Raw genomic sequence first — 19,229 nt, 5'->3', positions numbered from 1 at the left:
TTCAACAATGGACAGATCATCCAAAATGAAAATAAATAAGGATACACAAACTTTAAATGATACATTAAACAAAATGGACTTAATTGATATTTAGAGGACATTCCATCTAAAAACAACAGAATACACATTTTTCTCAAGTGCTCGTGGAACATTCCCCAGGATAGATCATAACTTGGGTCACAAGTCAAGCCTTGGTAAATTTAAGAAATGAAATTGTATCAAGTATCTTTTCTGACCACAATGCTATGAGACTAGATATCAATTACAGGAAAAGATCTGTAAAAAACACAAACACATGGAGGCTAAACAAGACCCTACTTAATAACGAAGTGATCACTGAAGAAATCAAAGAGGAAATTAAAACATACCTAGAAACAAATGACAATGGAGACACGACGGCCCAAAACCTATGGGATGCGGCAAAAACAGTTCTAAGCGGGAAGTTTATAGCAATACAATCCTACCTTAAGAAACAGGAAACATCTCGAATAAACAACCTAACCTTGCACCTAAACCAATTAGAGAAAGAAGAACAAAAACCCCCAAATTTAGCAGAAGGAAAGAAATCATAAAAATCAGATCAGAAATAAATGAAAAAGAAATGAAGGAAATGATAGCAAAGATCCATAAAACTAAAAGCTGGTTCTTTGAGAAGATAAACAAAATTGATAAACCATTAGCCAGACTCATCAAGAAAAAAAGGGAGGAGACTCAAATCAATAGAATTAGATATGAAAAAGGAGAAGTAACAACTGACACTGCAGAAATACAAAAGATCATGAGAGATTACTACAAGCAACTCTATGCCAATAAAATGGACAACCTGGAATAAATGGAAAAATTCTTAGAAATGCACAACGTGCCAAGACTGAATCAGGAAGAAATAGAAAAAAATCAACATACCAATCACAAGCACTGAAATTGAAACTGTGACGAAGAATCTTCCAACAAACAAAAGCCCAGGACCAGATGGTTTCACAGGCGAATTCTATCAAACGTTTAGAGAAGAGCTAACACCTCTCCGTCTCAAACTCTTCCAAAGTATAGCAGAGGGAGGAACACTCCCAAACTCATTCTACGAGGCCACCATCACCTTGATACCAAAACCAGACAAGGATGTCACAAAGAAATAAAACTACAGGCCAATATCACTGATGAACATAGATGCAAAAATCCTCAACAAAATACTAGCAAACAGAATCCAACAGCACATGAAAAGGATCATACACCATGATCAAGTGGGGTTTATTCCAGGAATGCAAGGATTCTTCAATATACGCAAATCAATCAACATGATAAACCATATCAACAAATTGAAGGAGAAAAACCATATGATCACCTGAATAGGTGCAGAGAAAGCTTTCAACAAAATTCAACACCCATTTATGATAAAAATCCTGCAGAAAGTAGGCATAGAAGGAACTTTCCTCAACATAATAAAGGTCATATATGACAAACCCACAGCCAACATCATCCTCAATGGTGAAAAACTGAAACCATTCCCACTAAGATCAGGAAGAAGACAAGGTTGCCCACTCTCACCACTCTTATTCAACATAGTTTTGGAAGTTTTAGCCACAGCAATCAGAGAAGAAAAGGAAATAAAAGGAATACAAATTGGAAAAGAAGAAGTAAAGCTGTCACTGTTTGCAGATGACATGATACTATACATAGAGAATCCTAAAGATGCTACCAGAAAACTACTAGAGTTAATCAATGAATTTGGTAAAGTAGCAGGATACAAAATTAATGCATAGAAATCTCTGGCATTCCTATACACTAATGATGAAAATTATGAAAGTGAAATCAAGAAAACACTCCTATTTACCACTGCAACAAAAAGAATAAAATATCTAGGAATAAACCTACCTTAGCAGATAAAAGACCTGTATGCAGAAAATTATAAGACACTGATGAAAGAAATTAAAAATGATACAAATAGATGGAGAGATATACCATATTCTTGGATTGGAAGAATCAACATTGTGAAAATGACTCTACTACCCAAAGCAATCTGCAGATCAATGTGATCCCTATCAAACTACCACTGGCATTTTTCACAGAACTAGAACAAAAAATTTCACAATTTGCATGGAAACACAAAAGACCCCGAATAGCCAAAGCAATCTTGAGAACGAAAAACGGAGCTGGAGGAATCAGGCTCCCTGACTTCAGACTATACTACAAAGCTACAGTAATCAAGACAGTATGGTACTGGCACAATAACAGAAAAATAGATCAATAGAACAGGATAGAAAACCCAGAGATAAACCCACGCACATATGGTCACCTTATCTTTTATAAGGGAGGCAGGAATGTACAGTGGAGAAAGGACAGCCTCTTCAATAAGTGGTGCTGGGAAAACTGGACAGGTACATGTAAAAGTATGAGATTAGATCACTCCCTAACACCATACACAAAAATAAGCTCAAAATGGATTAAAGACCTAAATGTAAGACCAGAAACTATCAAACTCTTAGAGGAAAACACAGGCAGAACACTCTATGACATACATAAATCACAGAAAGCTCCTTTTTGACCCACCTCCTAGAGAAATGGAAATAAAAACAAAAATAAACAAATGGGACCTAATGAAACTTCAAAGCTTTTGCACAGCAAAGGAAACCATAAACAAGACCCAAAGAGAACCTCAGAATGGGAGAAAATATTTGCAAATGAAGCAACTGACAAAGGATTAATCTCCAAAATTTAGAAGCAGCTCATGCAGCTCAATAACAAGAAAACAAACAACCCAATCTAAAAAGGGGCAGAGGACCTAAATAGACATTTCTCCAAAGAAGATACACAGACTGCCAACAAACACATGAAAGAATGCTCAACATCATTAATCATTAGAGAAATGCAAATCAAAACTACAATGAGATATCATGTCACACCAGTCAGAATGGCCATCATCAAAAAATCTAGAAACAATAAATGCTGGAGAAGGTGTGGAGAAAAGGGAACACTCTTGCACTGCTGGTGGGAATGTGAATTGGTACAGCCACTATGGAGAACAGTATGGAGGTTCCTTACAAAACTACAAATAGAACTACCATATGACCCAGCAATCCCACTACTGGGCATATACCCTGAGAAAACCATAATTCAAAAAGAGTCATGTACCAAAATGTTCATTGCAGCTCTATTTACAATAGCCCGGAGATGGAAACAACCTAAGTGTCCGTCATCGGATGAATGGATAAAGAAGATGTGGCACATATATATATAATGGAATATTAGTCAGCCATAAAAAGAAACGAAACTGAGCTATTTGTAGTGAGGTGGATAGACCTAGAGTCTGTCATACAGAGTGAAGTAAGTCAGAAAGAGAAAGATAAATACTGTATGCTAGCACATATATATGGAAGTTAAGAAAAAAAAATGTCATGAAGAACCTAGGGGTAAGACAGGAATAAGGACACAGACCTACTAGAGAATGGACTTGAGGACATGGGGAGGGGGAAGGGTAAGCTGTGACAAAGCGAGAGAGAGGCATGGACATATATACACTACCAAATGTAAGGTAGATAGCTAGTGGGAAGCAGCTGCACAGCACAGGGAGATCAGCTCGGTGCTTTGTGACCGCCTGGAGGGGTGGGATAGGGAAGGTGGGAGCGAGGGAGATGCAAGAGGGAAGAGATATAGGAACATATGTATATGTATAACTGATTCAATTTGTTATAAAGCAGAAACTAACACACCATTGTAAAGCAATTATACTCCAATAAAGATGTAAAAAAAAAAGAAAAGAAAAGAAAAACCTTTGTTGCCATCTGGGCTCTGATGCATTTTAAATCAGAATGCTGCCTTTTTAGGGGATTTATTTAAGACCCCTAGGACTTTCCTCAGGCTCCCTGGGAGCCTTTGAGGATTCTATCTGCACCACTCCTTGGCCCCATGGTCACTCCTGCCTGTATCACAGCAGCACCTCAGGGAAGCTCACTGAGGGGCTGCAGAACAGCAAGTGGTCGGCCTCAGAAAAAGGGGATCTTGTTGTGAAGCTGTGTCACATGGACAGCACTTGAGTCTCACCTAGACTGTGAGTTTATCTGGTGTGGCTGTAGGGGTGATGCTGACGGAGATCACAGGGGTCCCAAGCTGACCCACACATATCATAGCAATCTATGATCACAATTCACACATTCTCTCAACTGTTATTTAACTCTCTTAAAGCTCAGGTATTAACTTCCCTTTGAATCCACACATTTCCACACACCTCCATCGCTTAGTGTCTGGATCGGTTCACCCGTACAGCAACAGGACATGCTGCACAAGTGCCACAGGGCCCAGAGTCCTGTGTTCTAGTCTCACATCCACCCTTGGGCGTTACTATGGTCTTGAGGCATTTTGAGAAAAGAGAAAAATAAGGATAATAATATCTCATCTGGGAAAATAAGAAAATAATATCTGCTGTTTCTACTTTAAAGGATATTTGAGAGGATCCAGTGAACATGGTAAGCTTTAAAGTACTGCATATATTTAAAAAGTCACCAATCACATATTCCTGAATAATCACAGAATCATCAAAGAAAGACATCTAATTCCTTTCTCTTTCTTTTGACCAACTTGTAGTGAAACCAGGCTGCTTTACCCTTTCAGAAACTCTTTGGGCTTCCATGTTGTCCTTCTTTAGCTATGTCCTGTTTCCTCACGTTGAACATAACCACTCAACAGCCAATGTGAAGAACCTATGACTAGAATTTGGTTCAAGGAAGCGAGTTCACAGCCAGGATGTAATAAGCTCCTGGATATTACAGCATTTGTGTTTATGTGTAACCACACTAAGAGGGCAGTAAAACAAAATAAAAGCAACAAAAAGTGAAAAGCAATTTTTACAGTTGTCAGACTACACAGCTCCAGGGGCAGAAGGTCTTTTTGATCCTGCCAAGAAATTCTGAAGTGGGAAAGTACTAGAAACAAGGCTTTCTACATTTGTGTCAGGCATATTCCTCTCAGACTGTCCTTCACTAGCACTCTAGGCTTTCCCTTCCCAAACCATAGGGTTTCCTGAGAAATCAACAGTCCCTCAACTCATGTAAAGGAGTGGCCTATAGGAAAGATGTGACAAGCGAAGTCACAATCCAATGTCCAGGCAACCAAGATGGGATCCCTTACTGCATATTAGGTCATCTGGGAGCTTTAAAAAAACACCCATGCCCAACCTGATCACAGACCAATTTGGCTGGAGTGTCAGGGTGGGGCATGGAATCGGGCATTTTGAGAGTTCCTCAGGTAGTTGTCATTTCAACCAGGGTTGAGAATCTCTGTCTTTGCAGAGCCTGCAGTCCAAGACTTGTCATCACAGAAGCCAAGCAGACACATCAAATGTATCTTAGTGCACAGGTAGGCATACAGAAAGGAGAGACAGTGTGAGTACAAAGAACCCAAGTGCAACCCCCTCCTGGACAGGTGAATCTCAGTGCCTGCCAAGTCAATATTATATCATCTTGAGCTGAACTGGATGGTCTACGGCCCCCACTTAGAATATCCAGCAATAAGTTTTCCCTAGGAGGTGCTACAGATTGGATGCCTTATCCTAGGGCAGCCCATTCACAGGCTGGCTAGAGAGGCATCAGGTGACCTGGCATAATGGCCATGAGCACCAGAAGCAGACCAGAGAATGTATAAAGAGTCAGCCAGTTGAAATATGCCGCAGCATGAAGTGAGGGAATCAAAGGCATCCTAGGAGAAGAACAGTGTGGGCTGTGCCAGGCAAGCAGAGTAGCTGGTCCCTAGAGTTGTCTTGGTTTCCCAAGTCCTTCAAATTCCAGATTCAGTCCACAGGTAACCTTTCTGCAAAGCCCTCTCCATCTAAAGTGTCCTGAGTGAGACTCTTCCTCTCCACCCAAAGACCCTGACTAACCTGAGCATGTTGGAGGCTGACCATGGCATAGGAAGAATACCCAGAAAGGTGGGGAGAAGCAGCAGCACAGAGAAGCAAGAGCAGAATAGGGCCACTCCCAAAAGGTGCTGAAGCAAGAGACAGAAACTGTGAAAGAGCAGAGTGAGCAGGAACAATAAGTATAGGATAACTGGAAAGAAAACTCAAGACAATTTTCTGGCAGGGAAGCAAAGCCTTAGCAATGTAAGACTGGGCAGTGAGAAAAAGTAGAATCTAAAGGACGACAGAAGAAAACAACAGGGATGGAAGGGAAAAGAGGACAAGAAACTGTCCCTTCCCCGCTCTGCTCTGTGCTGCTGGGAGATGACCCCTGTAAGCTGCATTTCCCAGGCTCTCACTACCAGTTAGATGCTTCCAGCTGGCTTCAGCCAGACACTGGCAAAAGACTGGAGGGCTGGAAGGGAAAAGTCAGGGTATTTCTCCTCTTCCCTCTCTCTGCCTCATGCAGAACTTCTGGCAGTGACTGTCTCTCCCACGTCTCCAAATCCCCAGACAGGCCTGCCATGGTCCCAGTTTCTCATGGGGGACCCTAGCCTGTAGGGCTTGGCTAACACCACCTGCTCCCTTTTCCTCTCTAACCAGTGGTGTGCTACAGCTGGCTTGTACTGGTTTACAAGAGCAGATTGTAAATATTCAGGAATTTTACAAGCTGTTTGTTAAACTGTTTCTAGCTTGAAATTAGCCAATGCTACAAATCAAGGCTTTTTCTCTAGGAGTACCAGTTATCAGTGCACCACTGCCTCCAGGCTCCCTGCAGCTGCCAATCTCTGGTCAGCCTCACTGTCCCCTGATTGTTTTCTCTCCCTTTTTTTATCACCATGTAACTAACCAATTCACGGCACTACACTCTGTTTTAAATACCCAGTAGTTTCTGTTTTCCTGGTGTGACCCTGAGTGATAAGCAATGATCTCCTGAAGAGTTTTACCTGTTCCCCTGTGAATGGTAAACATTAAACTCAAAACATATGTGATTTTAATTTTGTTTGCTTGTTTGTCTAGTAATCCTGTTAATCACTTATCCTTTTAAAGCAAATTAATTTTGTTGTAAGTTAAAAACTTATACCCCCCTAATAAGGTATTTGTTTGACTAGGAAAAGAACCAGATCTAAATGACAACCAGGTCACTTGATGGATATCTCAGGATGAGATAATTGAGGTCTACTCTCAATTAGGTTTGCTACCTGTCATAGAAAATGGAAAGAGGAAGGAAACTGAAACACGATCCATTAACTATGTGCACTGATAAACGTATAACAAACAATCACACTTCTCAGTACTAAAGCCTTTTCCCTGCAATTTCCTTCTTAGGTTTCATGAAAGCTGATGTTGCAGCATTTGCCTCATCAATTCTTTGCTGTTGTTGATATTGTTTTTTTGTCCCATAGTCCTTTCTCTAAAAGGAATAACCATGGGCCCTAGAAGTAGATGGAAATAAGTGGTACCAGGACAATTTGCTAGTTATTTGGGAAAAAAATCAATTTATATAATTAACCTACCTTATAGGTAAAATACATATCTGATCAATTAAAAAGTTAAATTTTCAAAAAGATTTTAAAAACTAGAGGTAAATGTCGATCTAATTTCTAAATGGAAGAACTTTTTAATCTAAAAAACAAACAAAAAAATTTAAACTTAGTACATTATATAAATAGGGAAAAAAAAGCCTTTTCTCAGATAAATAGCAGTTAAGTGCAAACTGAAATCTGGGAAATATATTTGTAATAAGTAGGATAAAAGTCAATTTCCTTAATGTATAGAGAAATATATAAAGCAATAAAAAACCCAAAACACACTGAGACTCTGTGTCAGATAGTGCTCTTTGCCTTCTAGAATCCGTTCCCCCTAGTTCCCCTCCTTTTTGGTTTTGCTGTGGGCAGCAAAGTGTGCAGCCCCAGGGGATGGATCACGAATGATTTAAGCCTAACATTTAAATCCTATTACTTGATTTCTCAATTCCCTTGCAGCAAAGGGTGGCTTTCTGACCTGGTTCTGGTCAATGAGACATAAGGGGAAGTGTGCTGGGATAGCATTTGGCAAAGCTTTTACTTTCATAATAAAGGGGACAGATGCAGTTGGCTCCACCCTATCCCCTCTCTCCCTGCCTTGAACATGGATGTAATGTTTGGGGCAGTTGCAGCCATTTTTCATTGCAAAGACACCAACCTGACATCCTAAACCACTAAACCAGCTAGCAGTCGCCTACTTCTAGATATCTTGTTTATGTCAGAAAACTTTATTCCCAAGTCATTAAAGCCATGATTAGATCTGTTATTTGTGACAACAAGCATTCTGAATATAAATTCTGAAATATAAATGGGCAAAGGTATAGAGAATTCATAAATCATGAAATGTAAATAAATAGTAAACATATGAAAAAAGTTCAAATTTATTATAACCACAGTGTCAGAAATTATTGATAAATCTATTATAAGAATATTTTAGCCTACAAAATTAGCAAAGATTAAACATAATAATAATAATAATACGATCCAGGGCTGGGAAGGGTATGGTAAAATAGGAGGCTTTCCGCTGCAAGTCAAGTCAGTGTTCGGTAGAACATTTTTGAAGAGCAAGTTGGTAACAGGTATCATGAATTTAGCAAGTATTTATATTATAAAATAATGATTCTACATTTTGGAATTTACCTTAGGGACACAGTTTAAATTGAATTAAGGATGTAAGCACAAATGTTTGTCCTGGTGTTATTTAACATAGTGTAACAGAGAAGAACAAACCTGACTCCATATTGAATCTATTCCTTTAGCTCTAACCTGTGTGCTCTGTTGCCAGTGCTTAGTCATGCTGGTTCTGAACCTTTTGTACAAGAATGTTGCCTAGAGCCTGAAATATACAGGATAGCCCATTCTCAAGAACATCGTGACCAGACCTAAATGGACAGTTGCAAGAACAAAGAATTCTGGCACCAAGAAGTTTGCAACAACCAGCCACATCCCCTCCCCTTTTAGTATAAAAGAAGGCTGAATTCTAACTTGGGTGAGATGGTTCTTTGGGACACTAGTCCACCTCTTCCTGGTCTGCTGGCTTTCCAAATAAAGTCACTATTCCTTGCCCCAACAACTTGTCTCTCAATTTATTGGCCTGTAGTGCAGCAAGCAGTATGAGCTTGGACTCGTTAACAATAGCAATGAGAAACAAAAAGAATAAGAGAAAACTGAAGAACCTAAAATACTGGAATGATTAATTAAATTATAAAATGCATATAGCAGAATAGTATGCAGCCACAAAAAATAATGTTGACTAAGAGTCTTTAATTTGAAGGGGTTATTTTTATGTCAGATATTACACAAACAAAAATATACACAGTACAGTCACAATTATATGAAAGTGAGTGTGGATGAAAACAGTTTTGATGATTCCTAGAAAGTTAAACCCAGAATTACCAAATGTCACAGTAATTCCACTCTTGGGTATATACCCCAAAGAACTGGGAACAGGTACTCAAAACCCTTGTAGATAAATATTCATAGCAACACTATTCACAATAGCCAAAAGGTGGAAACAACCCAAATGTTTATGAAGAATGGATAAACAAATTGTGGTATGTACATACAATGCAATATCATTCAGTCATAAAAAAGAATGAAGTACAGACACATGCTACAAAGTAGATAAACCTCAAAACATTATGCTAAGTAAAGCAGACACAAAAGGTTATGTATTATATGAAAGGTTCCATTTATATGAAATATTCAGAATAGGTAGATACATATAGACAGAAAGCTGATTGGTGGTTGCCAGCATTGGAGGGAGGCAGGAATGAAGAGTAACTTTTAAAAAAATTTATTTTATTGAAGTAGAGTAGATTTACAGTGTTGGGTTAATTTCTGCTGTACAGCAAAGTGATTCAGTTATATATATATATATATATATATATACATACACACACATATATATTCTTTTTCATATTTTTTCATTATGGTTTATCACAGGATATTGAATATAGTTGCCTGTGCTGTACAGTAGGACCTTGTTTATCCATTCTATATATAATAGTTTGCATCTGCTAATATCAAACTCCCAATCCATCCCTCCCCCACCCCCTCCCTCTTGGCAACCAACCACAAGTCTGTTCTCTATGTCTGTGAGTCTGTTTCTGTTTCGTAGATAAGTTCATTTGTGTCAAATTTTACATTCCACATATAAGTGATATAATATGGTATCTGTCTTTCGAAGAGTAACTATTTAATGTTTAATTTTGGGGTGATGAAAATGTTTCTAGCCTTGTGCCCAAATATCCCAACACGTTTTGTTGAAAAGACTATCCTTCATTGAACTGCTTTCATACCTTTGTAAAAAAATCAATTGGCTATATTTTGGGGGTCTATTTCTGGACTACATTCTGTTCCATCAAACTATATGTTTTTCCCTTCACAACTACTATGATAGCTTGATTACTGTGATGTTATAGTAAGTCTTAAAATCAAGTAGTGTGATTCTTTCAATTTTCTTCTTTTTTTCAAAATTGTTTTGTCTACTCAGTTCCTTTGTTTTTTCATAAAATTTTTTAAAAATTAGATTTTTAACTGTTCATTGTTATTATATGGAAACACAGTAGATTTTTGTGTATTAATCTTGTATTCTACCACCTTGCTAAATTCACTTATTAGTTCTAGGATTTTTTTGATAGGTTTTTGGGGAGATTTTCTTTGTAGACAATCATGTCATCTGCAAATAGTGATAGTTTTATTTCTTCCTTTCTGATATGTATACCTTTCATTTCTTTGCCTTGCTAGGACCTCAAGTATGATGTTAAATAGGAACGGAAGGATTGATTGTACATCCTTTTCTTGTTCTCAATCTTAAAGGAAAAGCAGTCTTTCACCATTAGATATGATGTTAGCTGTAAGTTTTTTGTAGATACCTTTTATTAGGTTCTATTTCTTCCTTGCCAAGAGGTTTTATCTTGGCTTTTTCTGCATCAACTGATATGATCATGTGTTTTTCTTCTTTAGACTGTTGATATAGTGGTTTACAGTAATTTATTTAAAAACATTGAACCAGCCTTACTGTTATGTATTAAATTGTGTCCTCCAAAAAAGATATGTTGGAGTCCTAACCCCTCGTACCTCAGAACATGACCTTTTTTGGGATAGGGTCTTTACAAAGGTAATCAAGATAAAATGAGGTCATTAGGGTGGGCTCTAGTTCAGTATGATTGGTGTCCTTATGGAAAAGGCAAAATTTGGACAGCAGAGGCAGACATGCACACAGGGAGAATGCCATGTGAAGACTGGAGTTACACTGCCACCACCCCAGGAACTACCAGAAGTTAGGAGAGGCCTGGAACAGATTCTTCCCAAGTGCCTTCAGAGGGAGCATGGCCCTTCTTGATACCTGGAGGACAGATCTTTTCAGCAGATCTGAAGAACAGAGCAGTGGTTGCCAGGTTACTCTCTCCCCACACCAGATCAGACCCTTCCCTCCTTCAACTACCATTAAATGCATTGTTTTAAAATTGAAACCAAGGCAAACTTGATATAAATATAAAACACCACAACTTTTCTTTGGGAAGTGGGGAGTTTGGTGGTCACTGTAGCCCCTGATTTCCTCTTTCATCATTAGAAAGTCTAACACACAGAGGAATGAGGAAGCTGGCTCCTGTGGTATGCCAAGTTGATATTTTGAGTACAGCCTTTAATTAGGGCTATTGGCAACGCCAATAAGGAAATATTCCTGAGCAGGAGAGTGAAGTGAACCTAGACCCTCAATATTATGGCCTGTGCAGTAACTAACTGCAGAAAAACGGACCTGAATTGCTTTAGCAAGGCTCTTAGCCAACTCGTTCTCAGTTTTAAAACCCAAATGTGCTAACAGGAAGAAGAATATTTTCTGATTAACCTTAATCTGACCTTCTTTGTCCTTCATATGGTTTCCCCAGATCTATCCTTCCCTCATTTTGTACTCCCTCACAGAAGTAAGTTAAAGTCCACTTAATTAGGAACTGAGTACCTACTAGGTGTGTGAGGCTCTCCATCCCTAAGATAATCCTTGACCACAAAGAACTTGAGATTGATGCAGAGAAACCAACTTACCCATAAATACATTAACATTACAAAATGTATAAAACATTATAAAGAAAAGGGCAGAAAAATATTCAGATATTTTTAAGACAAATATTTTAAAAGTTATATTTATGAAGGAAAAAGAGTTATTTTGCATTTCTTTATTATCAAAAGAAATAATCATTAAAAAATAATCCGTGATAATTTTAAGGAATAAAATAATAGTAAAATGGTTAGAGTTCCTTTAAATATCACATCCAAGAGATAACCATCTTAATAGTTTACAGTATATCCTTACAAAATACATATACGCTTTTTTAAAAAAAAAACAGCAATAAAAGAAAATTTCACATATTGAGGTACAGGGAAGTCATTCTGGCTTATACATGAGTAAACTTGAATTTTGTGCTAACTAAAACAGCCTGTGTGTACATACATTGTACATCTGCTTTAATTATTAAAGAAAAGGGCACAGTGACCAGAAGTAAAGAATGTCCATGTTAAAAGTAAAGATTAAATGCCTCCCTTCCTGGGACACCAATGCTGGTTCTCCTTTGATGATGATTCCCTTCCCAGGTGCCAAGGCTGTACTGACTCACTGTGTATGTGCTGATCTGTTTTTGGTCTCCTTGGAGACCAATCCAAGGAGTAACTAGCCAGGAGAATTTGTCTGAGAGAAAGCTCTCCCCTCAGTTTAAAGGAATTAACTAAATTGGATGTTACTGAAAAGTGCAGACGCCTCAGAGATCCATGATATTGATCCCATTCCTTGTTATATTATCAGAACACTCCAGCCTATAGGGCACTCTTGTGACCTCCAGGCAGTTCTCACAGTCCCTTCCCCAGCCACGCAGGGCTCCATGAGGGCAAGCTACATTTGTACGAAGTCTTCATCTTAGAGGACTTAACCACCAACCAAAAACTTTCATAGACTAAAGCCATTTGGGGCAGAATTTCTTTGCTGTATCCTCAGGGCCAACACAGTGTCTGGCACAGAGTAGATGCCCAATAAATAAGCATCCAAAGTTTCTTGAAAGTCTATCCTAGCCAGAGGCAAATTTCACCAGCTGGAAGAGGAGAGGGCAGGCAGAAAGCCTATGAGAGACAGGAGACTTGTGTATCTTGTTTTTAATCTCCGCAGGATGTTGCAGTTTCCAGCAGCTACGGATCACTTCACTACTTTGATATGCATAGTCCCCCTCAGGACTGAGGCACAGCTCAAGTACACTAGTGTAAATCAATCGAAACAGCTAAGTTCTAGAAAACTCTCCTGGGCTGCAATCTTGCCACTGAGCAAAGATAGTCTAAATCTAGACATGCCATTTTTCAACTTAAGTACACCTGGTGCTGTAACATCTTATACTTTATAAGTTTTCTGCAATAGGAAAAATAAACATTTTTGATTTATTGATATCTCTTCTGTGAGCTTGACTAGTTGATATAATCTCTTGGTACTTTCTATTTCAGTCACACTTATGAGATGGGGGTGGTGGGGGTTATAGGTAGGTAGTTGTGTTTTTCAAAGACTTGTAAAAAGTAAGATGCTTTTCAGATTTTATTCCATCTATCTATCTATCTATCTATCTATAGTATTTGTGTATATATATGTATACACACACACATATATATTTCCTCCAAGATGTGATAGAAGTAGTAAGGGGAAATTTTTCACCCGCCAATCGTGATTCAAACTCTCAGCCATTTTTCTTCACTGTAGCTAAAACCACAGACTGTACATGGCTTAAAAAGTCACGACCAAGTGAATACTTCCAGGCAAAATCCTTTCCACAATCCAAAAAGAAGCGTAACTGACAGATTATAATTTAAGTATTTCCATTTCTTTAACTGGCTCTCAGAGAATTTCTGTAGCTCAGATCCCAGACTGACAGGACAGAAGAGGATAAATGTAACAGAGTGATTATAGTCCATTACAGGGTTCAAAGGAGGGAGAAATCCCATGTAACTGGGCAGAGGGTATTGAGGGATGAGAAGAAGGTGAAACAAACAGAGACTGAGAAATGGGAAGAGAAGTTGGGACAGCAGAAGCCTCTGACTGCAGCCAGTGCAGACCATTAATTCCTTCATCAAGTATTTATAGGGGGCCTATACAGACAGAAACCTTTGTGACCCAGGTCTCCCTCTCCTCTTAGCCATGAAATCCTACATCTTTCCCCTCATCTGCCTTCCCAGAGCCTTAGGAGGAAGCATGTGTCCGGCATTCCTGCCCAGACTACCAAGCATCCTTACCCCCAGGTCTGATATCCCATCTTGGCAGTGTTGGGTTTGAGGGCAGGAGAGCCCAGCCCCCAGCTGTCAGGGCAAGCCCATGCCTTTCAGCAAACATTTACTGACTGTTCACCATGGGCCAAGAGCTGCAGCAGGCCCTAGAGATTCACGGAAAGGAGAAGCACAGATTTTTGCTATTTTCTTCTAGTTGCTATGCACATGCCCAGATGTCCAGAAGAAACTGAAATAATAACATAAGCACTATTTTGTGTTCTGCTTTTTCACAGAACAGTGCCTCGTACACAGTTTTCCACAGCTGCATCCATGACAAGCTTGAGGTGTCTACAAAACCAAGGTAGTCAGAAATATAGAACTAAAATATCATATTGGATGGGACATAATGATGTCTTCATAATTGTCCTTTGTAATGACCGGACTTTTACTTAGATTTGAAATTTTCCACTATTTTGCTATTATAGGTAACACTGCAATATCTGAGAGTATATGTCTTGTTTTTCCTCTACTAAATTGTCTCCTCAGGGAAAAACATGGTATAGTGGAAAGAATACAGGTTTTTAGAGCCAGATAGATTTGGGTTCAAATTCTAGTTCTGCCACTTACGAGCTGTGTGACCTTGGGCAAGTTCCTTAACCTTGCTAAATTTCAGTTTCTCTTCTGTACAAAGTCATTAATAATACTCACCCCAAGGGATGGTTGTGAGGATTAGTCAATGCTGATGGGTAAAATAATTTTGAGATGGATCTGGATTTGAATTCTAGCTCTGCTGCTTAACTTGAACAAGATACTCAACATTTTTAAGCTGTTTCCTTCTCTGTGGAATGGAAATTAAAGTGTGTACCTAACGAGGTTATTGAGAGGATTAATTAAAAATATACAACATGTTTAATACAGTGCCTAGTATACAGTAAGGGACCAATAAATGTTAGCAATTATTATTATCACAGTAATTACTATTATTACTTAAAAAGGCAGCACTTAATAAATGTTGGTGTGGTCATTTTCTCCACCTCAATCTCCGACTAATGAGTAACATTCAAGAATTGGATAACTGGGTCAAGGGCAAGTCATATCTTCACAGATGTTGCAGTATTGTTCACCAAAAGGATGATATTCAACTTACAATACCACTAACAATATACAGAATCTATCCATTTCACTTCAACCCTCACCAAGTCTTTTTAGTTATTTTTAAAGGTGCAGTATGATATCTTGAGGTTACTTTGATTTTTTCTTTTTTCTTTTTTTTTTACTATTAGGGTGAACATTTTCCCATATGTTTTGTTTACTGTTTTGATATCTTCTAGTGTGAATGATTTCTTTCTATCTTTGCTTATTCATCAGTATGAATCTTGGTGTTTTTCTTAAAAATCTGAATAAACTCTTCATATATTGGAAACATTATAATATTTAATGTGAATACTTTCCCAGTAAGCTGGGGCCAAAGAGTTCTGGTACTGATGAAGGAAGATCGGGGGAAGCTCATTTCTACAGGTGGGGCTATGGTCTCCTGCATGGTGAACTCAACTAGTTCTGTGCCATTAACATCCACCTCTGGACACCTCTGGCCTTGCATGATACTGTAGTTCTATATTTCTAACTGTAGGATACTTCTTCTTAGTTGTCTTGTAGACAGCTCAAGCCTATCACAGATAGGCCCTAACCGGCAAACCTTCCAAGCTTCTGCATTTAGTCCCTTCCCTTTTTTTTTTTTTTTTTTTGGTACACGGGCCTCTCACTGTTGTGGCCTCTCCCGCTGAGGAGCACAGGCTCCAGAGGCTCAGGCTCAGCGGCCTAGCCGCTCCGCGGCATGTGGGATCTTCCCGGACCGGGGCACGAACCCGTGTCCCCTGCATCAGCAGGTGGACTCTCAACCACTGCGCCACCAGGGAGGCCAATGCCTTCCCTTTTTGTCCTAATTAAGAGATCTGAAGACTGTTTCTCAGTATAGTAAAAAGACCTCTGAGAGTCTCTTAGCACTGTTGTATTTTTTCTCAAATAATACTCTTGATTTATAAGTCACGTGTCTTGACTTGATTAGGAAAATACGATGATCAAAAATGAACAGAAGAGCTAAGTTGGCATGTCATCTCAGGACTTTTCTGCATGCCAGTATCTGCTTCTAAAACCAACGCATGTGAGCTGGTGAGCAGAGCAATCCCATGGAGACTGCTATCCAGGGACAGGTATTTGATAGTGAGACACAGGAATCAACCAGGGGAAAATAAAGTACTAGAAATAATTGCCTTGAGCATTTGGCTCAAGTGTCTGCTTTCCTTAAATTATTTGTATACTTTAGTGGTGACATTTAAAAAATTGCTGGGGTAATTATTTTTCAAAGTTTGTTTAATAGTTAACAGTATTGATTTTTTTTCTCTGCTTCAGACCTTTATTAAACAGATTTTTTAAAAAACAAAGCAGAAAAAAATGTTGTGCCTGAGTAAATAATCTTAATTATTTTAAATTTCCTCTCTGATAATGCCAATATTCCTATCATAACAGTATTGATCTTTGTCTTAGCATTATGGCTTTTTTTGCTGATGCTCCAGTTAGGATATGAGTGCCATGAAATCAGAAAATGTGTTTTAGCCTTCCTTCTAAGGCCTAGCCCAATGGCCTTTGCCATCTAAGTGTAGTTCCCCCTAAAGTCAGCTGCCACAGGCACCATGAGCTGCTATAGAGAAAACACAACAAGGCAAGCATGCAGTTCTAAAGCTCTGCTTCCCAACATTGGGTGTGCCTGTGTACACTGCACGTGCATACGTGTGGGCACATGCTCCTGGGTGTATGTGGGTGTGGACATACTGTGCTCACGAGGGCATATTTCTTCATAGTTTGAAGAAATTATGGAGCCTATTTTTCTAAAGGCAGAGTATGATGGCGTGAAATACACATCCTCAAACTTCAAATATTCACTTCTCCCCACAAGAGTCATATCTGGGGGGTAGGGGGTGGGGAGAGAAGACAGGGTTTTGGGCCCAGCGTGTTTTAATCGCTTCTACAAAACCAGCTAGGGTTTCCCTATGTGAAGAGTATCTTTGGAGGTTTTTTCCCTGGGGGTTTGGGGGGTGAGGGGTAAGTAGGATGCCTGGAAGGAAGTGGAAACATAGAACCTAGATCACCAAGAAGTTGTTCACAAACAAAATGGCTTTCCAAATTCCATCAGTGCCACACTTTCTGGTCTGAGAGTGATGCCCTAAATTTTCTTCCACAGTCCACTGGAGGCCTTGGGTGGGTTTATTCCAGGATTGGTGAGAAAGTCTTTAATTCATTCCAAGACTTATCCCACACTTCCCCAGCAGAAAAACTGGTTACTTTACATCTCAGGCAATGATCTCTGGATTTCATTTCCTGGTAACTAATCCCTCACCTCCAACACTGTACAGTAAGGTCAAGGGGGAAATTCCGCAGCAACTTCTTCCCCAAGCGCCACACACAAGGGGATCGAACCATTCTAGACACCCCACGCGGCCCAGTCCCAGCTGGGTTCACTCCACACAATTTGGCAAGTTCCTCGAACTCCAGCCCTTGGGGTGGGAAACACTTGGCCTCCAGTGAGGTGCCAGCTCTCCCGGGCCTCGCTGACGGCCCGCGTCGGATGGAGAGGGAGGTTTCTCTGGGGCAGAGGAAGAGTGTGTTGGGCGAGAGTGGACGACCCGGAGGCCTCTGTAAGCACGTGGATGCGCGCGGGCAAGACTGCGCTCCCCACCCCGTTTCATGGGCCCACCTGGCCCGCGCCACGTGGCAGCCTAGGAGACACCTGAGAGATCCGCCACCCAGCCTGGACCCCCTGCGGCGATTGCCGCCCACGTGTCCCGGTCTGGGGCCGGAGCCGCAGCGCAGGATCCACTCTGAGAAGAAACGCGCCAAGGCACGCTCCCGCGCGGCGAGGGCAGGGGCGCGCCCTACGCTGCGGGACCTGAGCTCGCAGTCCAGCCTGCCCGGAAGGCCGTGTCTGCACCAGCAGCGCCTCCCAACGTTCTCAAGAGAGACTCACTGCAGATTTCCCCCTGCCGGGCCGCGCGCTCCGGACGAACGCTGAGCGTCCCCGAGCCTCGGACAGGTGCCCCACAAAAGCTCGACCCCTTCCTCCACTCACGCCGGGCTCGGGGGACGCCGCGGACGCCCCCCACTGTGGCCCAGACCCAGGGGAAAAAGGAATTAGCTCGGTACCTGATCCTGTCCTTCTCTGCCCTCTGTAGCTCCTCATTTCTTTCCAGCACCTGAAGGATCTTCCTGGCTTCTTCTTCATTTAGGAAACTGAAATCAAACCCCTGAGGAACTTTCGTCATATCCTCTACTGTGTGTGAATTAACACTTAAGCTCTTGGCGCTTCCTGTTACAATGACATTTTTCAAGCTATAGAAGACCAGTTTCAGGAACTTGATCCTATAGCCAATGATAAGTCCTCCCGTTTGAAAATCTAAAACCACAAACCTAGGGAACAGCCCACACCTACAGGGCTCTCAATGACATATTTCTCTCAGCCTATCCAACCGAGATGCAAAATGAACGGCTGAAGGGAGAGAGGGAACCAATCCCATTCCAAAGGGGCGGCCCCTTCCACGCTCCTCCCTTCCCTCCCCCACCCCCTATCAGACTTGTTGACGATCCTACGTAATTTTGCTCGTGAGGCAGAGGCTTCAGTATTGGCTCTAGCGTATTTATTTTGGCTGTTGCTTGCCCACAAAACTTGAACTTGACTAGCAGGAGTGAAAGGGAGACAGTTTCACGACTAATCCTCCTTTCCAAAGAAGAGCTTATAGGAAATAGAATTGCGCTTAGGAGCTTTGGAACTGGCAAAAGGGTTAGCCTATTAGAAAGACCCGGAAGGATTGAATTTACTATACAGCTGGCTGTAGGCGGACCAGGCCTCAAGGCTGAATTTAGTGTATCCTTGGAAATAAATTATTTGTCGAGTCTCCCATCCCTCAGATACCCCCAATTCATTGTCCACAGAAGGCATTCTCGGACTTTAGAAAAATCAAACAAACACAAAGCCGTTTGTGGTATTTTAACAGAAGACATGACCAAAGGATGGTAAAAAGCACCTGTTT

The 19,229-nt window shown here is 40.4% G+C and overlaps 1 protein-coding gene across 4 annotated transcripts in view; it reads right to left on the bottom strand.

Annotated features, from left to right (window-relative positions):
* EXPH5 (exophilin 5) overlaps nucleotides 1-18,640 on the bottom strand; it is a 76,232-nt gene extending 57,592 nt beyond the window's left edge. For 2 of the 4 annotated variants that reach the window (XM_060017997.1, XM_060017998.1), the window contains exon 1: nucleotides 18,346-18,640. In XM_060017997.1, coding sequence (XP_059873980.1) covers nucleotides 18,346-18,464 — 119 coding nt within the window. In that variant the 5' untranslated portion in view covers nucleotides 18,465-18,640. The remainder of the gene's footprint in view (nucleotides 1-18,345) is intronic. The other 2 variants (XM_060018003.1, XM_060018000.1) reach the window with 2 other exon arrangements.
* Between the last annotated feature and the right edge of the window lie 589 nt (nucleotides 18,641-19,229).

Source organism: Delphinus delphis, chromosome 8 (genome assembly GCF_949987515.2).
Source record: "Delphinus delphis chromosome 8, mDelDel1.2, whole genome shotgun sequence".
In the NCBI taxonomy this organism is placed as follows: domain Eukaryota; kingdom Metazoa; phylum Chordata; class Mammalia; order Artiodactyla; family Delphinidae; genus Delphinus; species Delphinus delphis.
The sequence above is the reverse complement of the archived record's forward strand: the minus strand, read 5'-3'. Positions and strand labels throughout refer to the sequence as shown.